Genomic DNA, 16,033 nt, shown 5'->3' with positions numbered 1-16,033 from the left:
GTATAAACGTCCGAACGTCTGAATAATCACACAGATACCTTAATCGAGCGGGAAAATTCCCGCCTCTTAGTTTAACGTTCGAACGTTAACTTGAAACGTTCGAACGTACGATTCCTACTATACTAACTTATAGTATAATATATATACTACATTTTATATATCTATAACTATATACTACATTGTATAGTATGATAACATAATATACTTTAAATGAGAACATCAACGTATATAATATATAAACTATACCATATATATAAATCAATAATTTATATTAAATTGTTACTTATTAAATTCTTTATTATATACTAACTTATAGTATAATATATATACTACATTTTATATATCTATAACCATCAATAACATTGTATAGTATGATAGCATAGTATACTTTAAATGAGAACATCAACGTATATAATATATAAACTATACCATATATATAAATCAATAATATATATTAAATTGTTACTTATTAAATTCTTTATTATATACTAACTTATAATATAATATATATACCACATTTTATATATCTATAATTATATACTACACTGTATATATATATATATATATACTACGTATCTTGATTTATATATGGCATAGCGTGAATCAACTACAACGTGATTGCTAGCTAGTATGATAGACATACGAATAATAACTTTAAATTATATAATATATATATATACTTACTCCATGTTATATATTAAACTTCATATTATCGTTTTTAATCTTTACTTAAAATAATATATAAACTTATAATAAACATATTCAATAAAAATTCCAATAATCACAATATTTTAAATCCATATCACAGAATATACAATATTCTACAATAATATTTATACACATATTAATTCATCAATAAACACCATAAACTCATAAACTATTCACAAAATTCACAAACAATAATCACAATTATTTCAAGAGTAAGCATAAAATCACAACAACATGTATAAACATATTGCTAAACTTTATAAATATAACAAGCACTCACAAAAAAACCAATAATCTAATTGTCAATAATATTATATAACATCATAATATATAACTTAAACATTTATAATATAATATATTATAGATAAAATTTTGGAAATTAAATTGACAAACGTTCGAACGTAATAATAAGTACGTTCGAACGTTCTGTGTATATAAGGCCAAAACCGAACGTCGAAACGACATTCGGTTACGTATCCATCGTCTTCTCCGTTCTTTGCCGCCACGCCTCCGTCACCGCCGCCGTCAACTCCGCCACAACCGTCACTAAAAGGTAGGCATTCATCTTTTATGCAAATAACATGTATTTTATTGAGATTTAGATTGAGATTTGGATTGAGTTTTGTTTAAAACCGGATAAGTGTTACCGGATTTTCAACTTCATTTTCCGGCCACCACGGCCAGTCATTGGCCGAATAGTCACCGTAGAAATGTTTCTTGAAGTGTATACTTCATTTACATGGTGACATTTCGGCATTTAGAACCTTGTAGAGAAATTTTTGAGATTTCAATAATGGCTGAGTCGACTCAGCCATTCTGCGTCGAAACGTTCGAACGTTTCACCAAGACATTCGAACGTACGACGTTTAAATTACAGAGCCGTTACAGCTTCCACTTTCGAACATTAATCGTCTTACATTTGGACGTGAATATTATTAAACGACATACGTTCGAACATGAATATTTACTTTCGCACGTAAATCACATACGGTCGGACGTTTAATTATAACATCCGAACGTAGTGATTTTCTACATTATTCATGCTTCGACGTTCGGACGTTCATATTTACGTTCACACGTAAAACAAATACGTTCGAACGTACATTCGAACGTATTTGTTTACTGCTTATGTTCGAACGTACATCTGTACATTCGAACGTATTTGTTTTACGTTTGAACGTAAATTTATTTACATTATTTTACGTGCGAACGTATAAATTAACGTCCGAACGTTTTTATCTTTAACGTTGAACGTTAAAGATAAAACGTTCGAACGTTAATGCAGAGCATCTTAAAATTAATACAAAAAAATGCATTATTGTAAATAATTTTTTTTTCCTTTTCTATTTTCAGGATATGGCTCTTCCACTGCATACACGAAAACGAGGGAGGGAAGGAGCCACGTCGGACACTGCCCGTATCGGAGCTCGTACTGTTATGGTAGAGAGAGAGGTCTTAATTAATGAGTTCGACGAACTCTGTTGGCAGCAGACGAACCTAAGAGATGTTTTCCTCAGTAGAGGCTGGGGAAATATCTGCACATTGAGGGGGAAGGTATACCCCTCAATGGTTCAAGAATTCTATATGGGGATGTGTGACATGCCTCCGGATGCATCCTCTCACACCGTGACTGTACGCGGTGTTTCCATTGAGGTATCGGCAGATGTCATCGGCGAGCACCTCGGGATTCATCGAGGAGTTGAGACATTTACACACTCAACACCCCGTGAGGATGTAGGCACTTCTACATCATCTACTGGCCGGGGATGTGAGCCAGCATCAGCCAGAGATGCAGGCCAGTCAGAGGCTGAGGATACTGGCGTCGACGCTCGGGATGATGACCGAGACGAGGATTTCTACATCCTCACCGGGAGGGATCGCATGCAGATCGAGCGGAAGAACGCCTTCAACCAGAACCATCTGCTGCATTTCTTCCGCATGTTGCACCTTATTGTTGCAACAAATGTCGATCATGTGGCTCATAAAACCACATTTAGTCGGCTTCGGGCACAATTTTTGATACGAGTGGCACGTGGAGATCCTATAGATTTGCCACTGCACATTTTTGAGAGGATCCGTTACGAGGCGAGCATCGTCTCCACGGATAATCTCCCATATGGTGTCCTCATCAGCCGACTATTACTTGCACGGGGAGTGCCGACCCAGCCAGAGGAGCGGGTCAAAGATCAGATGAGCCCCCTCGACATGACCACGCATCGGCGTAGCATTGGACAGGCGAGGGGACGTCAGCCACCCCCTGTAGAGGATCTAGTTCCTCCGACGCAGCCTGAGCCAGGTCATGTCGGGAGTAGTAGTCAGCATACGCCGAGTACATCTGCAGGAGATGTGCGGCCTGCTTGGGTTGATGCGGTCATCTCACAGCTGACTGCGCATATTGATCATAAGATCGATCGATCGCTCGAGGCTATATCGGCGTCTGTTGCCGAACTCACCCATCGTGTAACTATCCTCAACGACAAGGTTGATACCTTGACTGAAGAAGTACGGAGTTCGACTTTTGCGGATAACGTTATCATCTGACTGTTGTTTACTACATTCTATCAAATTTTGTATTTTATTTTTAATAGTTGTAACGAAAAATATTATTGAATATTTTTATCGTTTTTTAATTTCAATTTTTAATCTTCTTTGATGTTATAATTTCCAATTTTAATACTAAATCACTAGATTTCAAATATATATAAATCAATAATATATATTTATATATTACAAAGTGTGCATATATAAATATATACAATTCAATTTTTTAGACTTGTTCACAAATTATGCACAATAAAAATCACATAATTTTTAAATTAAAGTCATTTAATTTAAATTTACAATGAACATTCGAATGTTATTACTTAACGTTCGAACATTGGTACAAACATTTTACGTTCGAACGTAAAATTAATAACATTCGAACGGTTGCGCCAAAACATTTTACGTTCCAACGTAAACAGACATAACGTTCGAACGTATATGTGACGTTCGAACGCATATTTTCCATACGTTCGAATGTAAAAAAATCTCATTCTATCTTTAGTGACGGTTTCCAAAAACTGTCACAGAAAATGCCTTTTAGTGACGGTTTAGGGACTGTCACAATTTCTCAACCGTCACTAAAAAGCAATTGTGTTGTAGTGATGGAGGGAGTCTCTGAACTTCAATCCAGATGACTTGCGGGAGTAAGCTTGCCAATACCTATCCTTTTTCCCTTAGTTTGGTTCCCGGAAGTTCAAATTAAAAGATTGAGATTTTGGTTTGGATTGAGAATATATATATTACATGTAATAAACTTCAGTCTAAGCAAAGCATTTAGGGAGAGCTTCTCCCTCCATATCTTGAGTTGGTGGATTGGCAGTTTGTTTGCATTCCCTTCTTCCCCCTTTCAAAGTCAGTGAGTTGGCAATAACCACTTAAAATTGGTATGCATGGAAGAAGTACAACCATCTCCATGTCATGAGATGGTGTATTGGGAAGTTGTTTGATTCAGTCTTTTCGAGAATCCAGTAGTCAGGGTTGGTATGGATAAAAGAAAGCTATGTTCTCTGAGCCTTATTTCTTTTATGGCTATGGCTTGTAAATTGTAATCCAATTTTACTAATAGAAAGGAGTTGAACAATTTTAAAATAGGTACAGTACTTGAAACCACTCAATTGCTTTGTAATAACCTAAATCCCTGATGCCTATCTGGAAGAAACTTCAATGAATAGGTAAACATAGTCCTCAAACCATGAAGAGAGCTTTACCATGGAAATAATCAATGAATGACTCGCACCAGTAAGCAAAAAAAATGTAGTGGTGCGACCTGCATTCACATAGATTTGATAAATGGGATGGCTCCGTTTGTTTTAATGATACTAAAAACTTAACCGAAGGAAAATGATAAACACAATACTTTGCACAATAAATTTCACAATTATGTTTTAAAATAATGACAAAAAGAGAATTGAGAAAGCTTTATGTTTTTGTTATATTATTTCCGTGTCAAAAGGCTATAATATATACATATATACAGATCACTTCATGATCTGATCAGCAAGGAAAGAAAATAAAATCTCACCTAATTCCCTTGAATGAAGGGATTACATATTCCTAAATATGTGCAGTAAAGATTATCTCCAAAACTAACGTTAGTCAAATCTCAACAAATCTTAACACTCCCTTTCAAGTTGGAGCATGTATATCCAGCATGTTCAACTTGCTTCTTAAGTTTTTAAACACATTTCCTCCAAGAGCTTTTGTAAAAACATCTGCCAGCTGCAATTGAGATGGAACAAATTCTGTAACAATTTGACCTTCTTGTATCTTTTCTCTTACAACATTGTAATCGAGTTCTATGTGCTTGGTGCGCTCATGATATACTGGATTTGCTGCTATGTGCAGTGCAGCTTGATTATCACATAATAACTTTGCTGGTCCTGTGGAAATCTGCATGTCATTAAGCAAAAGTCTGAGCCAAGTCAATTCACAAGTTGCTGCTGCGATGGACCTATACTCAGCTTCCGAGGATGATCTGGAGGTTGTTTTCTGTTTCTTGGCTTTCCATGAAATCAGTGAGTTTCCCAAGTGCACACAATAACTTGTAGTTGATCTTCGAGTTATTGGACAGTTTGCCCAATTTGCATCACAATAAGCCTTCAAGTTGAACTAATTGCTTGCTGAACATAACAAGTCGAGACCTGGACTTCCTTTAAGGTATTTAATAATGCAATGAGTAGCATCCCAATGAGGCTTTCTAGGTGCATGCATAAATTGGCTTAGGATATTAATTGAGTATGTAATGTCTGGTCTTGTAATTGTGAGATAGATTAATTTCCCAACTAATCTTCTATAGCGCTCTAGATCATGCACCAAATCACCTTGATCATCTGTGAGCTTTAGATTTACTTCCATTGGAAAGTTGGAAGGTTGAGCACCCAAGTAACAAACATCATCTATAATCTCTAAGGTATACTTTCGTTGAGAGATTACAATGCCTTCTTTGGACCTTGCAACTTCTCAGCCAAGAAAAAACTTTAAAGAACCGAGATCTTTGATGTGGAATTGTTGATGCAAAAAATCTTTGAGACTCTGTATAGCTGTAGCATCATTGCCTGTTATTACTATGTCTTCTACATAGATAAGCATCATAGTTGTAGATGGACCTTTAGTCTTCACAAATAAAGAATAATCTGAATGTGATTGAACAAAACCAGCCTTTTTGATAGCATGAGTGAATTTTGCAAACCAATTTCGAGGGGCTTGTTTAAGTCCATAGAGGGACTTATGCAGTCGACATACAAGCTTCTCCCCTTGTCAGCAAAGACCCAGTGGTGGAGTCATATATACCTCTTCCTCTAAATCACCATGAAGGAAGGCATTGGTCACATCCATTTGATGTAATGGCCATTGTTTAGCAGTAGCAACAACAAGAAGACATCGAACAGTTGTTAACTTAGCAACAGGTGCAAATGTTTCAGTGTAATCCAAGCCTTCTTGTTGAGAAAATCCTTTGGCAACTAACCGTGCTTTGTAGCATTCAATCGTGCCATTAGAATTTTATTTGATATGATATACCCATTTGCTACCAATAGGACGATGACCAGTAGGCAAAGGAACCAAAGACCATGTATTTTGAGTAGTGAGGGCATGAAGTTCACGTTGCTTAGCCTCTTGCCATTTCGGATCTAATACAGCCTGTGCATAGGAGGTTGGTTCGAGAACACTTGAAATAGCATTGACAAAGTGTTTATGATTAGAAGATAAAGAATCATATGAAATGTATTTACTTAAAGGGTACCGAGTACCTGACTTGGTTGACGATTCTTGGTTGGGGGTTGCATTTGATGACATTGTACTCACTTTTCCACAATGAAAATCTTGAAGAAGAATGTATGGTTTTCCGGTGCATTCACTTCTACGAAGAGGGGGGGTTGGAGATGAGACAGGAGAGAAGGAATTTTCTGTGGAAGTGGTCTCGGGTAATGATGAATTAAGAGGATTTGGAAGAGAGAGTGACTCTGTAGGGTATTCGATTATCTCAGGTTGGGAAATGGTTGTGGCTCGGGAGTATTCTGTGGTATGAAAAGGAAAAATTTCCTCATGAAAGATGACATCTTGACTTGGTGAGTTTTGAGATCATATAAGCGGTAAGCTTTTTGACCAATAGGATAGCCAACAAAGATGCATTTTCTGACATGAGAGTCAAATTTGTGAGTCACGTTTCTAACGAAGCGACATTAGCAATTTTAAAAAGATAATTTTAGTACTTAAATAAAAGAATATCAGAAAAATAAATGAATTCTATAATTTTTTAATTACCATTTTCTCAGCAAGACAGTGGAATGACCTTAAACCGGCACGATGGTGGACAGTCAGAGTGGATCTATTCTATGCATTTGTAGAACTCAAGTATTACAAAATATATTAAGAATGTTAATTGTAATACGTATACATATAATATATAGAACGAATATGAATGTAAATAATTAAAAGATATAAATGTAAAATACCTGATAATCTGGAGATGCGAAAAGATCACAACACTTTCTCCAATCATCTAACTTCATCTGCTGGAAAGGAGACTACGCAACCTCTTCCAATGTCTCAAACTTTTTGAAGTGCTCATGACATCGTCCCTTGTGACGTCGGAATAGTGTAGCCATAAACTCATTCACGGTTCTCAAATTCTCGCTATGGCCAAAATCGAGGTTGAATTCATCCTAACAAGTGAATCAGGTCAAAAATATGATATATTAATCTAGGTGAAAAAAATGTACTCTCAAAGTAAACTCACCAACACACGACTTCGAATGTGCTCCTTAATCTCATTCGGAACATCTCGCCACGAGCGCACATGAAATGGAGCATAAGATTGAACTACTGTGCCAATATAAGAGGAAAGCACTGCTGCACTATCATCCACTCCTCCAGTGAAATTATCAGGAATGGTAATCTTGAGTTTTCCGTACCATCTATTTTTCTCAAGAGAGATGCCATGTGTATAGCCACGACCGCGACGTGCAAATGCATCAACTACATGATAATAGATAGTATAATTATAGTTATATAGTTATTGAGACAAAAGTATTAACTATATAATTAATTATCAATGACAATATTTCCTTACTAGTAGGTGTGGACTGGCTGTTGTTCTGTTGCGTGTTAACTTGATCTTCAGGAGCGGATTCCTCAAGTGGGGAGTCCTCAATGGGTTCGAGACTTGGACTTGGCGGAGGCACATTTCGTTGTTGTCGTTTTGGCAGCATTCTTGAAAATAATTAATTATATCAAAGAAAATTATGTAGAATAAATGTTGAAAATTCAAGATATTTTATAGTCACTTATATGAATAAAATATTTAGTACTTTTATTCTTCATCTTCAGATGTATTTTTCATACTTGTTTCAGAATCTCCCTCAATAACATCTTCATAATCATCATGCACCTCTTCTTCATACTTTTTTCCCATGATGTAGACACATTCACATTAGGATGATGAAATTTTGTTTTTTGACATTTGAGAATGCCGGAAACAGTGGAGGTCATATATACTCTCTGCATCAGAACAATGTTTCGGGTTGTTTGGGTAGTGAAGATGGGATGATAATTTTGTAAATAGTAGTAAGATAATTTGTGAATAGTAGTGAGATAATTTGAATTAAATATTTTTTTAGATTTTGCGAAAGGAGGGAAAAAAATTAAATAAAAAAAATTATAAAATTAAAATATTGTAATAGTATAATTTTTTAATATTATTTTTATTTAGAAATTTAAAAAAGTTAGGATTATTTTTTGAAAATTTTAAAAAGTTATAATGATTAGTTTGAAAAATGATTAGTTTAAAATTTATTGTCCTCATGTATAATATATGTATTTATTTTTATGTGAATGATAATATATATCTTACAATATATTTGTACAACTTATTATTATTTTTTTAATATGTGGATGCTTGTATTGAATTGTTATTATTAGATGCATGTACTCGCCGAATACGCATCGCAAGATTTGATGGCCTATATACCCCTTCTCATTAGTTGAGAATGTAGATCCTCTATCCATTAAATCATAATATTATGATTAGATGTTTGAGTTCATTAATATTTTTTTTAATAAAATGGATAAAGTTGACAATGGTAATTTGTTGTCCTCATGTGTAATATATTTATTTATTTTTATGTAAATGGATAAGATATATCTTATAGTATATTGGAAGTGACATTCCTATTTATTTATTAATTTTCTAGAAGATTTTTCTTTGAAAATGTTATATTGTAAACGTAACTTTATTATTGAGACTATGTAAATGGATGTGTACTTTAAGATAGATAACTACATTAACGCAACCTTGACCATTGACAAGGGAAGATGATAGGATTCCATATATTTTTTAGAAGTGTTATATTCATAAACATATTTATAAATTAATGTGGCTTTATATGATACGTTACATCTATTTAAATATAGTTTTACAATTTGACGTATCAAATCAAATCATATCAATGTGTAACTTTATTTTTATGAAATCTCTTTGTCACTAAAATATTTATCATATTTTCTATAAATGATTTTCAAATCCTGATTTAAATGTAGAGTTATAGTATGCTAAATATAGTCTTAAGATGTATCTTGAAGAAAAAAATATGGTCTATTATTAAAAAATAATTTTATTTTTTATATAAATCCCAAATTTATTGTAAAAAATGCTTGACACTTCACTCTAAGATAGCAAATATCATTTTTCTTAAATGTATTGAGATTTTTGTAAACTAGTTATAAGAACGTCATTATTCTACTAAAAGGCCCTCCATATGGATGGAGAACGAGGTTCGCACGTACTGGCACAAAAAGAATGCTGGTAGATATGCTTTGATTGCTTGAACTTCCTTCTGGATACCCACCCAAAAAGAGAGCTTTGGAATGTGGATTAGAAAATCTTCTCGATCTGCATCCTAAAGCAAGTAATTTAGATGGCTTCAAAATCCATTCACTTTGGAGTATAGACAAACACTGGACGGGTGTGAATCTGTGTGAAACCGAGAAAAACAGAATTACAAAGGATAACGCAAATTTGCATTATTTTGAATTTATATAACGAGCTGTGTCTGTCGGGGAAGGTAAGCTGCCATGGCAGCCACTTCGTTGACGAAAAATGGACGGCTAGGATCGATGCAACATGCCCTCCTCGCTCAGCATTGCAATTGACTGAGCACCACTAGGAAATTGTAAACGCACGAAGGCTTCAAAAATCAAAAGATTGCAGACAACCTCTCTCTCTCTCTCTCTCTCTCTCTCTCTCTCTCTCTAAGCTCTTCGTTCTCTCTTTTTCTGATTCTGAGAAGTGAGAACCTCTCTATATTCCGTTTGTTAACTCACAAGTTTTGTCTCTTTTCCAGTCCAATCAATCTCAATCCCAAGAAACACCTTCGTTTCCATGGTTACTCCAACCCATCCATCATCTTTGGAACGCAGTTCTGTTGATCAGCAGGCTTATGACATCTTCCTGAGTTTCAGAGGTGAAGACACCCGCAAGAGTCTCGTCGATCACCTCTACTCCGCTTTGGTGAGAGCCGGAATTAAAACCTTCCGAGATGACGACGCGCTTCGAAGAGGGGAAAACATCTCTACCGAACTACTCAATGCGATCCGTGGATCAAGGATTTCCATTGTTGTCCTTTCCCAAGGCTATGCTTCTTCTAAGTGGTGTCTTGAAGAGCTTGCAGAAATTGTGCATTGCAAGAATACGAAAAGCCTTACTCTTTTTCCTGTATTTTATCATGTGAGCCCTTCAGATGTTCGAAACCAGACTGGAACTTTTGCCGAATCATTTGCGCGGCATGAAGAGCGGTTTCAGCAGGACATGATGAGGGTAAAAAGGTGGAGAGCAGCTCTAACTGAAGCTGCAAACTGTTCCGGCTGGGATCTCGAGAGTGTTTCCAACGGGTATTATACTATTTTTTTAATCTAAATCATATAAGCATTCAAAATTAATCTATATTTTCATCTACAAAAACAATTTCAAATTATTACAGCATGCTTCATGTTGGGCTTAGTTTGGTCGTGTTTGTGCTGTTTGGACGGACACATACCTTATAATCCAAGAATTCTGAAATATTCTTATATATGCATATGTGTGTGTACTATATATGTGTGCGCGCGTATGTTGTGTATATATGTATGTGCACGTATATATGTGTATGTACATACATATATACATACATAGATACACATATTTATATACATGCACACACTTTTTTATCAATTATGAGGGCACGAGCTAAAAGGAATGTTGGAATGGTTCTTCAAAAGACTTGTTTGACAACAATTTCATAATGGAGAGACCATTCAAGCAAAGACATATATCTACCCCCTTTATTTTTTACCATCTTAATGAAATTTTTTGTTCTTCATCTTAACAACAAGCAAACAAAAACAAGAAAGCCCCATCAAGTCCATGAGATTCTATTTCCTTTAATTCTCCCTTTCCTTTATGTTCACTAGGTAGGACTTGTTTGTTGAATCACAGATATAGGCGTCGATTTATGTGTCTGTATCTCCAATTGTAAACTTTACATGCTGCAAAATCTTAGCAAGAGTGATGAGTTTGGTCCGTCTGCCATGTGTGATGTATGACAATAACTTATACAGAAATAAATATAATTTATATTCTCAATAACTTTGATAACTTAATTGCTTAGAATGACTTACTGTCTTCTTTTCCATTTGAATTGTAATCTGCAGGTATGAAGGAAAGTTCATTGATATGATCAGCAAAAAAATTATGCATCAATTACACCCTAATCACTTCAATGCGGCCAAACACCTGATAGGAATAGATTTTCGTGTTGTGGAGATGAAAGCCTTATTACATCTGGAAAATAATGATGTTCGCATTGTTAGCATCCATGGGATGAGTGGAATAGGTAAAACAGTCATAGCAAATGCTGTTTATAACCAAGTAAGTGATGGATTTGAAGGAAGTAGTTTTCTCAAAGACATTAAAGAAACTTCAAAACCGTTTAATGGTTTAGTCAAGTTACAAAAAAATCTTCTTAGTGATATCACGAAAAACAAAGATTGGCCATTTGAAAATGTTGATGCAGGAATCTATTGGATTAAGAAACTCCTTGCTAGGAAAAAAGTTCTTCTTGTTCTTGATGACATTGATCACGTGGATCAACTAGAGGCATTAGCCGGAAACACTAGCTGGTTTGGTGCTGGGAGTAGAATCATTGCAACGACTAAAGATAAAGATTTGCTAAAGCAATTAGGAAACTATGAAAAATATAAAGTGGAAGAATTGACTTGCATAGACTCTCTTGAACTTTTTAGCTGGCATGCCTTCAAAATGCCCCATCCAATGGAAGATTATCATGAGCTGTCCATTAGTGTAGTGAAGTATACTGGAGGGCATCCATTAGCTCTTGAAGTTTTGGGTTCTTTTCTCATGGGAAGAAGCATTATTGAATGGAAAAGCACAGTGGAAAAATTACAAAAAATGCCTGACCATAATATTCAGAAAGTACTTCAAGTAAGCATTGATTCATTACATGAGGAAATAATGGACATATTCCTTGATATTGCATGCTTCTTTATAGGGATGGATATAGAATATGTTGCCAACATTCTCCATGGTTGTGGTTTTTCTCCGGATATTCGTATTAATAATCTTGTTCAGAGGTCTGTTGTAATAATAGATCTCCATGGTAAGCTGAGGATGCATGATTTGATTCGAGATATAGGAAGGGAGATTGTTTGCCAAAGTTCACCTATAGATCCAGGAAGACGTAGTAGGTTGTGGTTTTACGAGGACGCATTAAATGTACTACACAGTGAATATATGGTAAGACATTTATATTTATGCATAACCATGTGCACATATATATAGAGACTTGATATATATAAATTATCTCTTGGCTTGCATGAGAGTTCTATCTTGTCAGCTTCCATGCATCATTGTGTGAACATATTTTAACTATATGTCATTTAATCCAAAATTTCTCTAGAGTTAGTTGAAAGCTCATCTTACAATATTAAAAATTATTCAAATTCATTGTAAACATTTCTATTGATATCTAAATCTCTCAAGTGTTTGACTATTAAGTTATGAAGAGAATATCTAGGCCTACTCCAATTCAAGTATGTTCTTGCCTTAGAAAGAGGAGGAATATGTTGCTAATCTAACTTCATACTTTGCTAGGGATCTGAAGTAGTGGAGGGTCTCGTGCTAAATCCACCCTCACTTGCAGATATACATCTGAAAACCGATGCATTTGCAAAGATGAACAATTTGAGGTTGCTCCAGATCAATAATGTGCATCTCACAGGAAGCTTTGAGCTTCTTTCCAAAGAGCTAAGATGGCTATGTTGGCATAACTGCCCATTGAAAATTCTACCGCAAAACTTTCATCTAGAGAACCTTGTTGTGCTTGACTTGCAGCATAGTAATTTTAAAGAAGTCTGGAAGGAGAACAGGGTAACGAATTTTACTGTACCTTATATTCCTCTTTTGATGTTAGTAATCGGAAGCACTAAATCTTTTTGTTCACACACACTAAAAGTCTTGGCTATTCCAAAAATCTCAGTTGTTATATACATAATCCAGGTATTCAACAAGTTGAAAGTCCTTAATCTCAGCTATTCCAATAATCTTTGCAAATCACCATGCTTCTCACAAGTCCCACATCTAGAGATACTAGTTCTGGAAGGATGCATAAACTTGATTGAGCTTCATGACTCTGTAAGATATCTTGAAGGGCTTGTTTTGTTGAATTTGAGAGGATGCAAGAACCTCAGGAATCTCCCAAAAGGCATTTCTAAATTAGAATCTCTTAAAACTCTTAACTTGTCTGGCTGCTTACAGCTTGAAAAGTTACCAGAGAATTTGGGGAATTTGATTGCTTTAAGAGAGCTGTTTATAGGAGGAACTGCCATTAAGCAACTCCCATCGTCCTTGATTTTTTTGATGAATTGGAAAGGCTTATCCTTATATGAATGCGAAGAAAAGTTCTCAGGATCTTGGCTATCACGTTTCTCATCACAGTTTTCACCAAGAAGTTTGAATCCTAGAACTTTGCTGCGAGCTTTCATTTCTGGATTTGGCACTTTGGGAAAACTAGCTCTTAGGGACTGTAATTTGTCGGAAGATAAGATTCCCCTTGATCTTGGGGGATTCTCTTCCCTCCAAGGCTTGGATTTATCAGAAAACAATTTTCGTATCCTACCAGATAGCATCAGTGGCCTTTCTAAATTACAATATCTGCACTTACAACAGAACAAGTCTCTTTACTCGATTTCGGGACTCCCTGCAAAAATAGAGACATTATCTGCATCGGGCTGCTCATCATTGGAAACACTCTCATTTTCCTCAAGTTCTGAGTTAGCTGTACTTTACCTTGGTGAATGCTACAACCTGGTTGATATTCAAGGCTTAAACTTGGAATCTAACATGCAAGTTGAATTGGTTGGGTGCTACAATCTGTCATATGATTTTAGTGAGAGTGTTCTTCAGGTTCTCTCTCTCTATCGTTCTCTCTCTCTCTCTCTCTCTATCGTTCTCTCTATCTCTCTCTCTCTCTCAACAATTCTCTGAACTTTTTTTGTTTGTTTGATACAGTGTACGCGGACCAACTATGCTCCTTGTAACCGTTTGATTATCTTCCCTACTAGTGAGATTCCCAATTGGTTTAGCAATCAGGAAATGGGATCTTCCATATCGTTTCATGTACCTTCGCTTTTACGGGGTGATTTTCGTATATTATATATTTGTGCTGTTTATACAATGACAGAAAGGTCCCATATGTGGTGGTTAGAAGATAATTGTATTGAGTGGCCTCGAATCAAGATGGTAGTTCACAATAAAACAAAAGGCTATCAACAGGATATTCTTCCAGCTGCACCAGGTCACTTGAATGTGAGCTATTCAGATAATTTGTTTCTATTCCGATGGTCTATTTTAAGAAACAAGTTTGTGATCCTTGGTAATTCTTTCAAAATAATGGAGCTAGCAAGTGGAGACGAAATCAAGTTTTCCTTTGATTTAGGGAAATTTGCTGAGGTGAAGAAGTGTGGAGTTCATATCTTGGTTGATTCCCCAAACATAATGGACAAAAATGCAAGTGATATCCAATATATCTGTTCTGATTCTGTTACTGATAGGGAATCTGAAGATGTTGCTTTTGTAGTTGATGAGTTCTCTGAATCAGGTTTTTCTATTGGTAGTATGGTTTGTGAAAATGATATTAGTACAAATGATGAGATCTTTGAAGGTGATGTTGCTACAGATGGTGTGGTCTTTGAAAGACATGTTGCTACGCACAATGAGGTCTTTGAAGCTGATGCTGCTATAGATGGTGGGGTCTTTGAAGGCCATGTTGCTATAGATGGTAAGGTCCCTTAACGTAATACCACCACAGATGATGAGGTATCGAGGTTCTATATGACAAATGTAAGTGATCCCATCAGCAAGTCGAGGTTACAATCCTCTCAAATAAATAGAGTAATGCTAGTTCTTATCCTAGATTTAGTCATACCTATTGATGTGACATATTTACAATCCTCTCAAATAAATAGAATAATGCTTTTTGTTTTGTTTTGTTTTGTTTTGTATAGTGTAATATAATTAAGCTTCTATTAGGCGTGCCATGTTAAAAAATAAATGAAGCTTAGCTTTTGTATTCATTGTAATTGATCTTGCCTATTCATTTACTTCACAACATGTATTCATTGTATTCAATGTTGGCCATCGATGATCTGTAATGGAAACTGGCTTAGGTTCTAAGGCACTTTTTCCTTAAGTTGCAGAATGTAACAAGTCTTTCTAAACTAGATATTTTATGATTGGCGAGAAGTAGAAGATAGAAGAATAAATTTTAGCAATTACATAGAGATTCTAATATTTAAGGAGAAATGATTTGTACAAGTCCCAAATAGACAAGTCACATACTAGCCATTATAAAAAAGTGAACCCCACCTTAAAAAAGTGTAAAAACAACTATTTTTTATTACTGAGATCTACTTTTTTACAAAAAAAACTTGTATGAAACTTGTCTATTTGGGATTTGTATCTAGCATTACTCAATATTTAAGTGACTCGTTTTAAACAGTCCACATCTGATGTAAATAGTCCACGTCTACGATGAAGACATAGAAATCTACTAACCTGATGTTTAATACACCTAAATCACTCACACTTTAACACCAAAATTCTCTCTAGCCCTGTTTCAATATAAGAAGTGTTTCATCTCATCTCATCACATCATTATAAGTTTTTCAAATTTTCAAATAAAATATAATAAACATTGGAAATTATCCAAACCAATAATAATATTAAAAAATA

At 35.1% G+C, this 16,033-nt stretch overlaps 1 protein-coding gene across 1 annotated transcript; it reads left to right on the top strand.

Annotated features, from left to right (window-relative positions):
* Nucleotides 1-10,129: 10,129 nt before the first annotated feature.
* LOC109022222 (disease resistance protein RPV1-like) lies at nucleotides 10,130-15,094 on the top strand. The gene is made up of 5 exons (XM_019005063.2): nucleotides 10,130-10,638; nucleotides 11,437-12,538; nucleotides 12,896-13,171; nucleotides 13,301-14,206; nucleotides 14,312-15,094. Exons 1-5 carry the CDS (start codon nucleotides 10,130-10,132, stop codon nucleotides 15,092-15,094), a joined length of 3,576 nt encoding a protein of 1,191 aa, XP_018860608.1.
* The last annotated feature ends 939 nt before the right edge of the window (nucleotides 15,095-16,033 follow it).

This window comes from Juglans regia, chromosome 5, assembly GCF_001411555.2.
Source record: "Juglans regia cultivar Chandler chromosome 5, Walnut 2.0, whole genome shotgun sequence".
NCBI lineage: Eukaryota > Viridiplantae > Streptophyta > Magnoliopsida > Fagales > Juglandaceae > Juglans > Juglans regia.
The sequence above is the reverse complement of the archived record's forward strand: the minus strand, read 5'-3'. Positions and strand labels throughout refer to the sequence as shown.

Bases quoted from the DNA above. Each gene is read 5' to 3' on its own strand.
- LOC109022222 (XM_019005063.2), top strand. From the start codon at position 10,130: ATGGTTACTCCAACCCATCCATCATCTTTGGAACGCAGTTCTGTTGAT. The intron at 12,539-12,895 runs GTAAGACATTTA...ATACTTTGCTAG, and splicing joins TACTACACAGTGAATATATG to GGATCTGAAGTAGTGGAGGG. The intron at 14,207-14,311 runs GTTCTCTCTCTC...TGTTTGATACAG, and splicing joins TTAGTGAGAGTGTTCTTCAG to TGTACGCGGACCAACTATGC.